This window comes from Astatotilapia calliptera, chromosome 18 (genome assembly GCF_900246225.1).
Source record: "Astatotilapia calliptera chromosome 18, fAstCal1.2, whole genome shotgun sequence".
Lineage (NCBI taxonomy): Eukaryota > Metazoa > Chordata > Actinopteri > Cichliformes > Cichlidae > Astatotilapia > Astatotilapia calliptera.
The window spans coordinates 4869966-4886028 of NC_039319.1; the positions used below are offsets into that span (position 1 = coordinate 4869966).

At 40.3% G+C, this 16063-nt stretch overlaps 1 protein-coding gene across 3 annotated transcripts in view; it reads right to left on the minus strand.

Moving 5' to 3' along the window:
- LOC113010480 (solute carrier organic anion transporter family member 5A1-like) overlaps nucleotides 1–16063 on the minus strand; it is a 97517-nt gene that overhangs the window by 62285 nt on the left and 19169 nt on the right. For all 3 annotated transcript variants that reach the window (XM_026149554.1, XM_026149553.1, XM_026149555.1), the window contains 3 exons: nucleotides 10977–11109; nucleotides 3961–4178; nucleotides 1787–1951 (listed from right to left, as the gene is read on the minus strand). In XM_026149554.1, the coding sequence (XP_026005339.1) occupies nucleotides 1787–1951; nucleotides 3961–4178; nucleotides 10977–11109 (516 nt within the window). The remainder of the gene's footprint in view (nucleotides 1–1786; nucleotides 1952–3960; nucleotides 4179–10976; nucleotides 11110–16063) is intronic.

Genomic DNA, 16063 nt, shown 5'->3' on the forward strand with positions numbered 1-16063 from the left:
AACACTAAAACATTTCTGATAACAAGATGTAATTTCCTGGAGAAAAATCATACTAATGTGGCTAAAAGGAATGAAAGGAATAAACAACATTAATGCAGAACCAGTGTGAAAAACACTACGGTAGTTTGTTGGGTGTTTATAAACTCCGCTTTCAGTAATCGAGTTTTTTGTGTGGAAAGTTCAGATGACTCATGGTTACCTACAAGTGTGACTAATGATGTGCTGTTCTTTGACGACAGCAATCAAAATCAATTTTTTAAAAGGGCAAAGTCTTGTTTTGTTTTTTGCTCGTTTTCTTTTTATTAAAATGATAAATTCAAAGCAAAGAATAATCCGTACAGAGAGTGAGAATCATTTAGAGGGACTGAGTGGGGTCATTTTTGACTCCACTGTGTGTACGGTTCTGATATTTTTCACTATAAAAAGAATTTCTATCATAAATTTGTCCCTTACAATCTGAAGATCTGGAGACAGGACACGACTGGCTGAGGAGGCGACCAGTTAGGGCATCTCTGCTTAGACTGCCGCCCTTGTGATTCATGTAAGCAGCAAAAAAAGAATCAATGGACGAATGTTTTCTGAAACACTTTAACTTTGTCGAGTTATCCCTATGAGTAAGGGAGCAGCTGTAAGTAGCCTTATATTTTCTCCAGTAACAAAATAACTTCCTAAATCTCGGATGAAATGGAATCATAAATGACCTCACTCTGACTTTTCAGTTCCTAAAATAGTCCAAGTCAGTTTCATGAGGGCCCACAGTGGTGAATAAGAGTCACATTAATGGCCACACATACACAGCACATATATTTAATGTCAAATGTATGTCCCAATCAGCTCTCAGTTTACAGGTTCCAGCCTCCATATGTTTGACACCCCTGCTCTAATTGAAGCACTCCTTCTTACAGACTTGTATACCCTGCAAGCTATTTCATATGTGCAGAGTTCATCAAACCTGATAAACAACAGCATTACGCAGACTTCCACATGTGGTCCAACTGCAAACAGCTCTCGTCTACCAAAATAACCAAAGCCACTAAAAAAGGTCGTCAGCCCCGAGTGTCATGTTCATTTCAGCTGCTTTATTTATCAGCCACAACAACGGGATGGCTTTAAACAGGACTGTACACTTCTATATGGATCGCCTGATACAAGGCAGCATTCGCCTCAGGTTGGATTTTCAAATTAAAGGGACAGTTCACACAAAAAAGAAACCCATGCGTTAACACATTGAAATGCTATTTATCCATCTAGATTGTTGTTGTTCAGATCAAATACAGAAAATCAGCACAACAAGCATTCAAACGCTCTGTGTTTAAGCTAAAGTATTAGCCTGTATGCCCGTTTAAGTGTGCATGTGCATCGGCGTGTGACTGTGAGTGTATGTAGGACATTAATGTGCTTGTATCTTTGTGTGTTTCTTAATGTTTTGTGTGTGATGCACTCAGTGCTCCAGCTCAGCGTCCCAGGTGCCCCCTTCATTTGAAGAACAGCAGTTTCTTTATTATTAATGTGCTGGCTTGCAGTGCTAGGGTAACAGCCTCTCTGGCTCTGCTCTCCGATAAAACCAGCGCTGCAGTTGCACAAATTAAAGCCCTGGATGTCGTATGAATATTCTGGTCTGTCTGCATGCTGTCTGCAGGAAAATCACAGGAGGCTTCATTTAATATGAGAAATAAATTCTAAGTTTAAAAAACAGATTTATTGAGACCAGTTTTCAGTCTTTGCAGGATTTCAGAGGTGGGATGGTGAGGCGAAATGCTCTTTAAAATGTGTACATTTAACTCACCAGTGTAGATGCTAGCATTGGAGGCAGGGATCCCAAACTGAGACTCGATGAATTTAGGGATGAAAGTGATGAAAGCAGTTACGATGGCGCTCTCTGCCGTGTAGGACAGGCTGACAAACAAGAAGGTCACATTGCTGAGGATCCTCACTGCGGCTTTAGGTAGGTCTGGAAGAGGGTGAAGAAAAAAAACATGAACACAAAGTAAAGCTTTTGGTTTTTTTTTCTGTCAGCGTCACAACAGTGAAAATAAACCCTTCTGATTTTTGCAAATCCGTTTGTGATTCAGTCTGAACTACAGATGGCTGAGACAGACTAGTTCAACTGTCCTCATAATCTGCACGCTGTCAAAATTTGTACACATTTGCACACACGCTGTTCACTGCACACAGGTTTAGAGTAGCTTTTCTACTCTCAGGAGTACAGAAAATATGACAAAAAAAAACAAACAGAGCTGTACTATCACAAAATAAATAAAACCACTCAACTGGGAAAAAAGTGGCTGTAAATAAATGTGAAATATTTCACACGGGGGTAAGAGAACCATTTAGCCCGTCAAGGGCTGCCTGTAAAAATCCTCACAATCACGAACAACAGCTAAAATTGAAGCCTTCAATACTACTTCCTTAATTTGGCACTTCAAATCAAAACTTTAACCACCCCCTTGGCTAAATGTTCCTAAATCAGTGCTGTGAAGAGGGGCAATGAAACCAACTCCATTTGGACTTCTTTTTCCAAACTTTGCAGCACTCAGAAGAAAATAAAAGCTTGCAGTAACACGTAACACGTTCTCTTGACTTTGCTGTCAAACCTTTTCAGGAGGAGCTGCCTGAGCAACACCGAAGTCTGCTTAAATCATCAAAGATGCTACCGCGATGTAGCGAAAAGTATATTTTTATTTAGTTGCAATCCTGAAGAGATTAAAGGTCCAGCAACAAATGTAGTATGTGGTCATTTCATTGTTTCGGCTTGTGGCTTTCAGCAGGGTCAACACGAAACAAAAACAGGACTTTTGTGGACAACGATCGGCTCTAAACCATCTGTTGTTGCCTCACTTGTTGCTGTGCGTGCTGAGATATATAACTGATGGTTTTATATCTTTCTACTCTGTACCCATCCTATTTTAAAATCCTATTGTAGAAGTTATTCTCTATACTAAAAGTGTAGCTATTGCTTTAACCCGGGCGTCTCGAAACTGAAGCTCTTTAGCCCATTCTCAGTGGAACCGCGTGGCTTTGAAAGAAAACTAGATGATCGTGATTAAGGAAATTATTTCATCATTTATTGTTTTGGATACTGTTGTGTACTGGAAAAAAAGTTGTAATATTTTGCGTGTCATTGCCTCCATGTATCATCCGGTTACTTATTCTCTTAATTTTGCTGACTAGCTACAGATTCCAAATCCAAAAGAATGAAAGTCAAGGAGGAAAGTCAGAATTTAACAGTGATATAACTACATCTACATGTTTGCTTTGACCACCAACACTGCTGGCTTAGCAGTATGCTTTCAGTCAAAATTACTCCTAATTATCCTGTTCCTGTTACTAATTATTAAATTGGGACAATTTTAACGTGGTTAATTGGGACTCACAGGGGACATCTTAGCGTTACAGCTACTTTGTTTCAAAGTAGGCCTAAAAATGCTAACAGGTGTTTTTGTTTCTCTCTACTTTACAACTGTTTCATAATAAAACTGACAAATTCTTTGGTTTAGTCACGTTTCCTAAATGCAAAAAAACCCCCAATGTTACTTTAATGAAAATAAAAAGTTTGTGGATTGCAGAGTAGAAACATGTGGTATACGATATGAATTACTGACATGCTCACAGGGTTATTTATACTCAATAAGCTGTGAATAATCATTATAATGCTGAAATATGTTTTGTGGCCCCAAACTGATTTTTAGGGTAACATATTTCTCAGAAACGGCTCTTAATAGTAGAAATCTTCCTGCTTTATTCTCTTCTCTGGTAGCTGCAGTTACACGATAAGCCTCTACTCTGTTATTCAATTACAGGAGGCTGACTTGGATTCTGCATTCATTAGACTTGAAAGACCGTCTGAACTCGTCTTTTAAGGTCAATAAATTGAACTAAAGAGTTATATTTAAACAGCCCACACCCTCATAGTTCTGGGAAACACTCCTCTAATAGTTGACATCATCGATTTTCCAGTACCTTTGATGTCCTTGCCAAAGCCCATGGACGAAGTGACCGTCTGGGTCTTGTTGTTGCTCTTCTCCTTGAGGACGTCGTCGTCACTGGACAGGTCGTCCAGACTCAGCTTTTTCCTCCTCTTCTTCTTCTTGTGTCGGGGCGGCAGTTTCTTGGGGAAGGTGAACATGGGGAAGATGACCAGCAGCATGGCTATGGCGCACAGCAGGAACCCGCTCCACCTACACAGCCCAGAGATTATTGAAGTAAAATATTAAAAACACATGTTTTTATTAAATTCTGAGTCCGTTTTTACTCCTTTTGCTACCAAAGAGTCAACCTCAGACTTGGTATTATCTCATGTGCCTCATTAATATGCACATAAACTGGTACACCATCATCTTCCTGCTATCATCACCTATAATTCATGTAGAAAGCTCGTGGCTGTTAGCTTGTGAGTCACTGATTATGCTGTCAGTCAGAGGAAGGCATCAGTGAGAGCTCTAAATAGATGACTAACCACATCTCACACACAACAACAGATTTTCAGATGGATGATATGTGCGAAAACGTGACCTAAGGACCAAACACATCTTGGTTTGGAAGGATTCAAACCCGGAGTTTGTTTTCAGATGCGACCGTGTTGGGAGAGGTTTCCTTCTCTTCTCACACATTTAACACAGAGACGAACAGGGACAAAGTGTATTCTACCCCTCCAGACTTTAACAGAGTCCTATTATTTGGTGTTGAGTGAAGTACACTCTGTCTGTTATTACTGCCCCAGTCTATCATACAGAGCCGCCCAAGTGTGTCCGTCCTGCGACTCATTTAATCACAGATGCGCTCACAGCTACGTTGGTCTCGTTGCATCTCTGCACCCACAGTACGGGGAAGCCGTGAGAACAAGATATTCCCGCAGTACAGCCTGTACCAGGAAGAATGCGACACTGTTAGAGTCACATACAGCAAATAAATGGTCGACTCTGTAATTGGTGGACATAAGTATTAAATTGTAGCATTTCTGTTTCTTTTTTCCTTTTTAACTTAGTTGCATTTTTTCCAAGATGTTTTTAGAAGTGTAACAAGTGAAAGGGTGATAGCAGGTTATTAAGATACATTCATCCAATTGTTGTAGTTTTTATACATAAAAAAGAAAATCATGGTGTTCTGCACAGCAGGAGGCCAGTTTAAGCCAGCTGTAATTCACTAGTAAAAGACCCGAGTTGCTGCTAAGCAGCTAGCCCCAGCTAGTTTAGTTTTGCAATGACCTTTGTTAGATGTACTCCAAGGATCTCCACCATAGCTGCCAGCAGTAGTGCTCATTCTGGTGTGGAAGTGAACTCTAACCAGAACCTGCAGCGGGTGGTTCATGAGCTCTTACGTCAAGTTCAGAGGCTGCAGAGCAGGAATGTAGTTGAGAGACCCATTGGAGAAGCAGCTGATTATAATGTACCATTATGTAATTGTTTTCATTAGAGTGCAAATAAAAAAAATCTGCAGAACAGAAAACTATAAATAAAACTAATCATTCATTAATGAAAGCATGTGAGCTTCTTTTCCTGACATACGTTTACACTAGGGGTGCAACGATACACAAAATTCACGGTTCGGTTCGGTTCGATACTTTGGTGTCACGGTTCGATATTTTTTCGATACAAAAAAATGTTCATGCCTTTTTAATTTGTCATTTATTAAAATTATAAATATATATTTTAACTCAAAAGTACAATTTTTAAATTTAATGTTGCTGAAACAAAAGTAATTAAAAAAATAAATATATCTCAGGGCTCTCAAAATTTCAAAATCCCTGGTAGCCCTTCAGGCAGGGACTCTTCAGTTTTTGGTAGCCCAAAATAAATTTAAGTAGCCCGAATAAAAAAAGAGAGCAATTTTTTGATAGATGTTTTGTTTCCTGTTTTGTTTCCTTTACAATATTATACATTAAAGTATAATATTGTAAAGGAAACAAAACATTAATCAAAAAATTGTTGAAAAACAAATTACAACATTGTATAAAAATTACAATCATCAACTCAAATACTTGGTTCTAATTGAACAGAAATTTCTATGAACTTGTAAGAACTGTGTAGGACATGAATCAGTCTGTGTCAGATCCTGAATTTGAAATTTCCACTGAAATCACGGGTAAGTGACAAGTGGAACCAAGATTTGCTTTTTGAAGTTTGCAAAGACTGCTAAATTTTGCCAGTGGTAGTTCACTCTTTGCAACATAGTACGCTGTTCTAAACAGATTTTTCAGGTTTATTTTTAGTATGTTATTTGCAATTGGTGTTTGTTCTGGGAAAGATATTGCAGACTGAGCAATAATGCATTACTTGCATTTCTCATGGGTTCTAATGGGGGCCTTTCTTAAAATGACTGGTCCCAGTAACAAAGGCGCTTGTCGACTCAGAAATCGAGAGAAAACCAACAACACACCCGGCAGAACATTATGTTATTTACACGGGTGCACGTAAGTGGTCCGCATGTGCGCATTCACTGTCAAAATAAAAGACGCGCACCAGATAAGAAGATGCAACGCGCGTTTGCGTCCATATAAAAAGCACTGTTTTTGTCCGCTAGAGTGGGATTTTCACGGCACATTCCGCACCACATCTCTGTGCGTTCATCATTTGTTTGAAGCCAGCTCACCTCCTGGAACCACTTTTCCGAGAATAAGTGCTTCTTTTGTGGTTCGGACTCCTTCTGACATTTGTTTGGAGGTGGAGGAACACCAAAGTAATTGCTTAAAGGAGCTTCTTCGACATCTTTAAGAGTTCTAAACAAATGTCTGTCCTCCTCCAGAAAATCTTATGTATGCAAACACGCGTTGCAACTTCATATCTTGTGCGCGTATTTTTTTTTATTTTGACAGCGAATGCGCACCTGCGGACCACTTATGTGCAGCCCCGGTTATATAGCTCATCATATCGCAGCCACAGAAATTCTTTTGTCCATGAAACCATAAAGCTGCACTTTCTTTTTGCCTTATAGTCTGATTTGTCATAACTTCGCCGTTTTGCGGTAAGCTTTTCTTTGGCTGTCACTTCTTCACCCTGACCTGTCTTATTTGGCTCAGCAGAACTAAAATATATATCCTGCTGCTTTTACACACACACACACACACACACACACACACACACACACACACACACACACACACACACACACACACACACACACACACACACACACACACACACACATATAACGGTCAGCGATTCTCTGCGCGATCAACCTCTCACATGTTTAAGCTTGCTGCGGGAGATTTCACTTGTCATGTTTGCGTAGTAAGCTAACGATTGATAATACCATGTCAGAGGAATTGGTGCACAAATTATCATCACTCACCAATCAGTGCTGTCGCTCTCTATACACAGTTCGTGCGATTGCAAAGTGAAAGCAAAAAAACAAGCGCAAATTCAAACGCGATGTCAATATGTCACATATTGACAGTGGCTCATCGATGCCAATGACATAATTACCCAGCTACATTTCCGAAAGAATGCAAAAGCATTGACATATATTTTCCTTCCTACAATAGCCCGACGGGCAGGGCAGAGAGATTTTTGTAGCCCGACTGGAAAAATCGCTAGTACCAGGACGTCGGGCTAGCGATTTTGCGAGCCCTGTATCTGATTGAGGAATCACTCATCTTTGGAAAAGAGTTTATTACAGAGAAATGGCTCTTTCCAAAATAAAAGCTATACTATCCGCTTCTTCTGGGCTATATTCTCAGCAGCATATTGTAGCGGGTCAGGGCTGTTCGGGGTTCTGTTTGTACAGTTATGTTTTGTTTATGTTGCCATAGTGACGGGTGACGCCCTCTCGCTGCGACGGTGTGTCCTTCCGGGGTCAGAGGGCGCCCTGTGTGTTGTTGTTGTTGCTGTGTGGTTGCCGCGCTGAGCAGTTAGCTAGCGGCAGTGTTCTTCTGCAGATGTCAATAAACGGCTGTGCTCCCTGGCTAGCTCACGGAAAGCAAGACCAAACGACACCTCCGTCTCCACCTTGGGTCCGTTCTTGGTACCTCGCTAAGTAAGTTAGCTGGATTTGATTGTTGACGATTTCGTGTGATCCTGGATCGTTCGGTTCCCCGAAGCTCATCCGGGACTTGCTGTCATAGCAACAGAGCCGTAAGCGTAAACCTGCTCGGGAGCAGGTTTACTTTATGTAAACAGGATTAGATCGCGGCCACGCAGGTATGTCCGCTTCATTTATACGAAAGCAACAGCGATATTTTACCACTGTTTCACCATAAATAAATATTATCAATGTAATTAAAGATAATGCAGTACTTGATCCTTTTATTGATTTCACACAGATACATACAGGTCATTTCCTAAAAAAGGGAAATGTACTATTAACATTCTATTACATGTATGTGATTATTACAGATGTAATTCATATGTCAGAGTAGTAATTGCAAATTACTTCGTGTAATCAAGATGGGAGACCACGGCTATAAAAGCGAAGGTGGATTTGGGAAGCCTATCGCAGCCATGTCCTGTCCGTTTACACGAGCCACCCATTGCGGAAGGTGCAAGATTGATAAGGAGAGTCCTCAGAATTCAGCGTATATTGCGGGATAGACAGGATCCTTTAGCTCAGCGCGACAGTGTGCTCATAGAGAGATATCGATATTCCCGTGAGGGTATTATTCACTTAACCAACTTGTTGACGAGGGGGTGCAGGACCACCACCTGTCTTTTTTTGCTCTGCCCTTTTCTTGGTTGCTGTTATAAACTAACAAACAGATTATTTCAGGGTCTCTTTTCAAGAGACTAAAGGCAATATAAGTGATAAATATTACCATTCTGTAGAATATTCCTATATTTCACTTTTACTTGTTCCCATGTTCTAGTGGGTCCTGTTGTGGCTCTAATGTGAAAGGGGATACAATATAACATATTATAATATAATATAATGTAATATAATATTGGATAATATAGTGTGATATGATAAATCTACCCTACCACCTACTGGTGTTGGCCAGAGGGGCCGATGGCGCAATATGGCAGCCTGGCTTCTGTCAGTCTGCCCCAGGGCAGCTGTGGCTACAACCGTAGCTGCTTCCACCAGTGTGTGAATGTGAGAGTGACTGAATAGTGGCATTGTCATGCGCTTTGGGTGCCTTGAAAAGCGCTATATAAATCCACTCCATTATTATTGTTATTATTACATTACTTACGAGTTTAATTTGTCAGCAACTTTCTGCCAGCCCTCGCTCCTTGCTTTTGCAGCCTTTGCAGTGATCCCTTGCGTTCTGATTAAACTCTGAAACTCCTGAAATCCCTCACTCAAGAGTTCTTGCTCTGCTGCCGAAAAATACCGAGCGCGCTCCTTCGACATTTTCGCCGACCAATTAAAGGGTTGCCGATCAGTGTTTCTACTATCGATGCGTAGCCCCTGTTGGGCCACCCAGTGATGTCACATTACTGCGTCCAGCTGTACTAATCGTCAACGGCAGGTGTGTTCGGGGAACCGGATTAGCGGGCTCACGGTTAGCGCGATGATTTGGTCTTGGATGTGTCATTTGATCTTGGATGTAGTAAGCGAGGTACGAAGAATGGACCCCTTGTCTGAGCTCGCCACAATATTAAACATATCAGGTCCCCATAAGGAGAATCCTGTGCTAACGGCTGTCTAAATGACTCGGGTAAAGTTTGTAGCATGCATGCTCGTTGTTTTTGTCTGCTTCCACTTATCTTTGCACTAGGATGATGTCGGCGTAAATGTGCAGTCATATTTGTTGTGTTCCCACTAGTGCTGTCAGCGTTAATCTCGTTGAAATGACGTTAACGCCACAACACGGCAAATCTCCGTTAACAAGCTACCCCTGATCGCCCTGTGCGTGGGGCTAGACGGCCAACACGTTAACGAGCTAACTGCGCTAGCACACTAGTTCCCACCCATGTAATTGAGCATTGCGTGGCACATCCAACATACTGTTTTACTTTAGTCCATGACACGCTTACCTTCAGAGTCATACGTCACATGAAAACCAAAATAATTCCAAACGCCAGATCTGAATGAGGGTGGGGGAGGTTCAATTTGCCATGTTGCAAGGAGAGCTTAACTTCTGTCTCGCTAGCTTGCCCTGCGCTCTTCCTTCTGACTATGCTGTCTGTGTTGAGCGCTCAGTGGATCTGCGCTCGACAGTGCAGCCTAGGCGGAGTAGTCAAACGCAGATTCACTGAGCGCTCAACACAGACAGCATCGTCAGAAGGAAAGTTGATAAAATAAATTACAAATTTTGTATTGTTAGATACATATGCGTACCAAACCGAAAGCACTGTATCGAACGGTTCAATATCGATACGAGTATCGTTGCACCCCTAATTTACACATAACTCCACCATCACCACTTCAAATAGAACCAAAATTTGTAAATACTGGATCTTTCAAAGTTTTGAGACTTGGAGAATTAAATCTCTTTAGACTCGTTTCTGATACATGTACATTTATAATCTGTATTTACTCTCTGGTTTCCATTTTTAGTCGGCGCAGCATTCACCAGCCACGTTAATTTGGCTATATTTGGAGAAAAGGAGGAAAGTATTGGTCAAAATGGAACCTCAAAACAATTTAACTTTTTATTAAATTTTTGAAAAAGGCATCTAGATGCATAATCCTGCTCGTCTCCGAGGCAGAGCCATTGAATATCACCAAAGGGTTAACTTAGAATCCACCCCAGGTACCAACTAAAGTGTGTTTCTAGCACTTTCACCAAGAAAGATACTACTGAACTGTACTGTGTTAATGAACTGAAACTTAAGTAATACAGTTTATTTACCACTAACACTCTGAGAAACTGGGGATAAAAACTCGAAGGATACTCTTCAGTTCCCCGTTTGTGAGCTTCAGCACTAAACCCAGTGAATCACACTGAAGACACAAATGGTTAACTTACTGTGTTGGTAATAGTAGTGATACTCACAGAGTGTATTTGCTTTAATGGAAATTTTTTATAAAAAAACCCACCAACTTCAACATACACACATATTTTACATTTTGATGGGCTCATGGCAGACTCTTCTCACCAGTTTCCAATGAAGCGGGGATCACTCTGGTCGATGTTGACAACAGTCTTGGGGTCCACGTAAAAGCCGATGAGGACTCCACCCAGCAGGTAGCCAGCTGCTGGGCCCAGCGCTCCCATCACGTACATGATGGCTGAAAGGAACAGAGAGAAGCAGAGAGCTCGAACTTTAAATGTGTGCAAGTTTTGGCCGAACATCAAAACTACTTTTAGAGTTGAACAACATCCAGCAGACACAAAGCAGCCTCGTCATCTCACTGGAGTCAGTTCAGATAAATCAACTCCAACATTCATGCATCTTTTCTGCTTTGTTTTGGTCTCAATCTCTTTTGAAGGCCATCAAAAGCTCCCATCTTCGACTGTGTGCTGTCTGGTGCTTTGGAAGTTTTTTAATGTGACCAGAACTGAGCTAAAACATGAACTGTGCACGTGTTTGAGAAAACCTGGTTGGATATTTTGTAGTTCCTCTCTCTCACAAGTAGCACAAAGCAGGAAGAAGTCACAAATTTGCACTATTTTTGTATGTATTAAGTGAGAAAACTGAAGGAGGCAGCACACGACACGACATTAGCTACAACCAGGATCCCAAGACTGATGGGATGGTGGCAGGTTAGGAAACGGCTAAATTCGATTCTTTGTCAGACACTTCCCTTTTCCAGCAGTGCCACTAGACTAGTTTTACTGCAGCACATGTCCCAGAGTTCATCTGCTGCCCCTCAATAAATCCTAAACTTTTTCAAGTACCTATAATTGACAGAGGAATGATTTAATACTGAGAGTACTATGAATGGATTTCATTTTGTAATGAATGCTGAAAAAGCAACCATCTATCCATAGATTGTATAAAAAGGTGGACATACCACTACATACACATTACTTTTTTTTTAATCTATAAAGAAGGGCCTAAAAAATACCATTTAAAATGTTTTTTTGTGAAGTTGTCAATTATGTGTGACTAGAACACTGGTTCATCCCTTGTGATAGGAGCCATTTTTATGCTGCAATGACTCATAGGTCAGTGTTAAGGGGCTTAACAAACAAAAAACATTTCACTGAAAATGGACAGGTACGAGGGCTGAACTGAAAAAGAGTGAGCTTTGCATTAGTGGGCACTGCTCTGCCATCATGGCTGAAAGTAAAAACCCGAGGTTGAACTTAAAGCTAATAAATGCTGAACAATAGTGAGGTAGATTATCACAGCTCAGAATGCTGACTACTCCATTAGCATTGAGAACAACCGGTACAATTACAGCAGACTGCATTTTGTTTAGCTTCTGTGTCAAAGTTACACCATTACACTGAACTCAATGACATTTGTCAAACTGCAGGCCTTATGCAACACTAGAACTAATCTAGCCATTTACAAAAGGTCGTGTGTGTGTGTGTCATGTGTGCAGATCATATGACTGTGCAATCAGGTGGCTGCTGAAGCTGCGAATAAGATTTCTCCAATTAGAGGGAATTAAAATCTTTAATTCCTTGGCTGGAGTTGAAAGCACTTAAGAACTCAAAGCTGGGCCAGGCACTGGAGGAACCTGAAAATTATCTGAACCAAAACTGTCCTGGGAGTCCTGGGAAATACTGGGAGCACTGGGTTTCCGTCAGTGATGGCTTAAACTGTTAACTTCACTTTAGTTTTGTTTTTTTTTGTTTCTATTTTTTTTATTGTTTACTGTTGTTAAGCGAACACGACATATATCTTCTGACATCTGTCTTTTACATTTTTGCTAGTAATCAGCAGCAAATGATACAAACTTTGACCAACAAGTATGAGCGCTTAGTTTACTTGCTTATACTTTGTTATCTGTCCTTTTTTTGTGGATACTCGTTTCGTAGAATAATTGAGATGTTTTTGGAACATGTCTGGAAAGCCAAGTGAAAAGGCACTGTTCATGTTTAACTTCAAATCACTAATTTAGTCCTGTGATGATTATTTCAGTTATATTAGTGCTTGTGAACACGTAACATGGTTTCCACTGTGTTTGTGGCCTAGAAGTGACTCAGTCAATCTAAATACAAACAGTACGCTGCACGGGGCACAGGAATGACACTAAAACTGAGATGTTTGTCTCTTAACACAGTTGTAAATGTTGTGTTCCTGTTCTTTTAACCTTCTTTTAAAGAATCTGAGATGTCCATAATGACACTTTTTGATTTTTTTTTTTGTTAAACTGCCAAACTAACACTTAACAAGATGCACTTAACTTTCACTTATGTAGCATGCTTTTACTTCAATGTACTATATGAAGGTTTAAAAGCCTTATTATAAATAGTGCAAATCAAACAACTTGCCACTCTTACAGTGATGTTACGTTTTTGATCATATGCTGAAGTGTGTAGTTGTCGATACTTGTTAATTAATAAAGAAATAATTTGATCTTCCTAAATACAGAACACTTCTGCAGTAGCTCTTCACAGGACTGACCAAGTTTAACTTGAAATCATGAATTTTGTAGCGTCGTTGTGGTTGATTCTTGCAAATATGTGTTTTTTCCCCAGTGTTTGCATGGGTAATTACAGCCCACTGTTACTGAGACCCTTAGAGTAATTGCTGAGTAAGGATAGGCTCCAGCACCCCTAATGGCACTAAGATGGATAAGCAATTAAGAGGATGGCTCGATAGATGACCGGTGTGCATAACTTTTTCAGTGTTTTTTCCCCTCTCACGCTGCACTGCTGCTCTCTGTCACTGAAGCATTGCTGCTCAGTCACACAACAAACAGGGCACAGAGAGAGCTGTTCCTCAGCTGAGTTACAAAGCAATAGGTCACTACCCAGAGATTTAGTTCTTCTTTTTTGCTAGATCTTTTTGGGAAAAACAAAACTCAATTCAATGGGTTGGAAAAACAGTTAAAAAGTAGTTAAATGTCTTGATAAACCGCCAAGACTAGCTAAAGTGTAATGACTATAGCTGTGCCATATCGTATCGTATGTGATAATACCTGTGAATATTTTTATGTGACGTGTGTCATATTGTGATATCACTGCTATAGTAACACCATGTGTTTGTGTTTCCTAGCCTCGGCATGTCTGACAGCAAGAGCCAAGAGAGAAGAGCAAATGGGTGGAAATGACTGATGTGTTACATGGAAGAAAAGCAGGACTTATACAGCACACTAGCAAGAAAATACAAGTAAACTTTTAATATGACCATATTGCTCGGTTCTTGATGAGTTACAAAGTTATGTTACTTTGCTTATTATAAAAGAAACATGTTAAGCTGTTATTTTATACGTCTCCTTAAAATTTCCAGGGAAAACACCACCTGTACTTCCATTTGACTCGTGCTGTGTTACAATGCTGCTGCTGGCACCCTGTTTCAGTAAACTCGCAATTCAATTTCGGTAGTGTGTCATCACTGACAGCAGCTCGTTGAAAAATGCCCCTCATTACTGAAACTTGTTCAGTATTTTTTTCTATATCGTCATAAATATTAGTATCGCAAATTTCCTTGAACTATAATGACAACATTTGGATATGGTATTAATTATTATTTTTTAAAACACTTTATTCAACAGAAACATTTTCAATAATAAAAACTGACTGCTGATAATCCAGATTTATGTGTAATTTTTTAAAGTCTCATTCCCATAGCCAATAATTCACGTGATGTATCTGATCTTCTCAGAGGCTTTCAGCTCACCCGTTATAAATACAGCAGTATGCTGCTCATCTATACTATGTTGATTTTCTGACAAGGTTAACAGTTACTTCAAATAAAAATAACAGTATAATAATTCCCTCGGCTACATTTTGAAAACTGATCAATATGTACCTGCCTGCCTGATTTCTCAAAACCCCCAAACACTCAGCAAAATGAAAAGATTCAGCACACATTCCTCATTTAGGGAGCGTTTCCCAATCAAATCAACACATTCCAGAAATGCCGGCAGCAACGTGAGCACTGCAGTTACTCATCTGCAGAGCATCTAGACAGAACCACAATGTCTGTCTCTCCATGCCATCCTTCCACTCGATTATTACATCATCTGACTAAGAGAGCCAGACTCTGGGATGATGAAACAGAGTGATGGGATTGAGGGCTCAGGCCTTACGAGGGGAGCTGTGGATAATCCCTTACAAAGCAAAAGAAGAGGGAAAACCCTCGGCTGGCAGGTTGCCGTGTTACACAACGTGATGCAGTAACGTGACTGTCTTCAGAGGGATAAGAGACGAGCACGCCGCCGGTCATAGGTCAGGCAAACGGGCCCAGCTGAGATATGAGGAGCCAGAAAGAAAGTGAGAAAAATAACAAAAAACTGAAAAGAAGATGATGAATCATACAAAGAAAGACAGACTGTGACAGCGCAGATGTGAGACCTTCATTAAAATTTTATGATAAAGTAGTCAGGGACCAGAAGGATGATGGCTTTTCTTTGCTGCTCTTTATTTCCAACGTAGACTGGAAGTCAAATCTTAATACATAACCATTAAGCAACAAAAACTTTTCTAAAAGCCTCTCAATCATGTGTTCTAGTGATATTAAGAATTTTGCTAGATTAACCACTTTTATAAACAAAAGAAACGCTTTGAAGAGAAGATTAAGATGCCTCTGAAAGCCCATAGGAAAATTCATTCTCTCCATTTAAGCCATCCGAAATATTAGGAGCAGTATGCAGCCAATACAGCCAACTCCAGCTATAAACCAGTGCAATGAAAGGAGAATTAATGTTTCAGTGATGGAAGAAACCAGAGCACCTAGAGGAGTGCGCAGAAGAGCCCTGCCCTGGTATGAACCCAGGACACTGCACCTCACGGAGGTGGAGCATAAGTGAAAGGAATTATGTCTGTGCTTGTTTGTCCGTCTGCAGTATTACAATTTTTTTAAAATAAGGTGGAGCACAAGAAAAAAGCCATTAAAAATATGGAGCTGGAAATTAGCATTATAGGTCCACCTTAAATTTTGGTGTGGATCTGGATTGCGGTCTTTAAAATTGCAAGATAAGTCTAGAAGCTTGGCGAAGGTCTTTGTGAGTCCTTCCAGTTAATTAAGCAACAGTAATGTGCTTTATTTGTTAAAAGTGGTTTATAAGCAGGTTGCAAATGCTCAAAGGAGCCAGTGTGCACTTTTTTCAGTGGTTAAAGAAA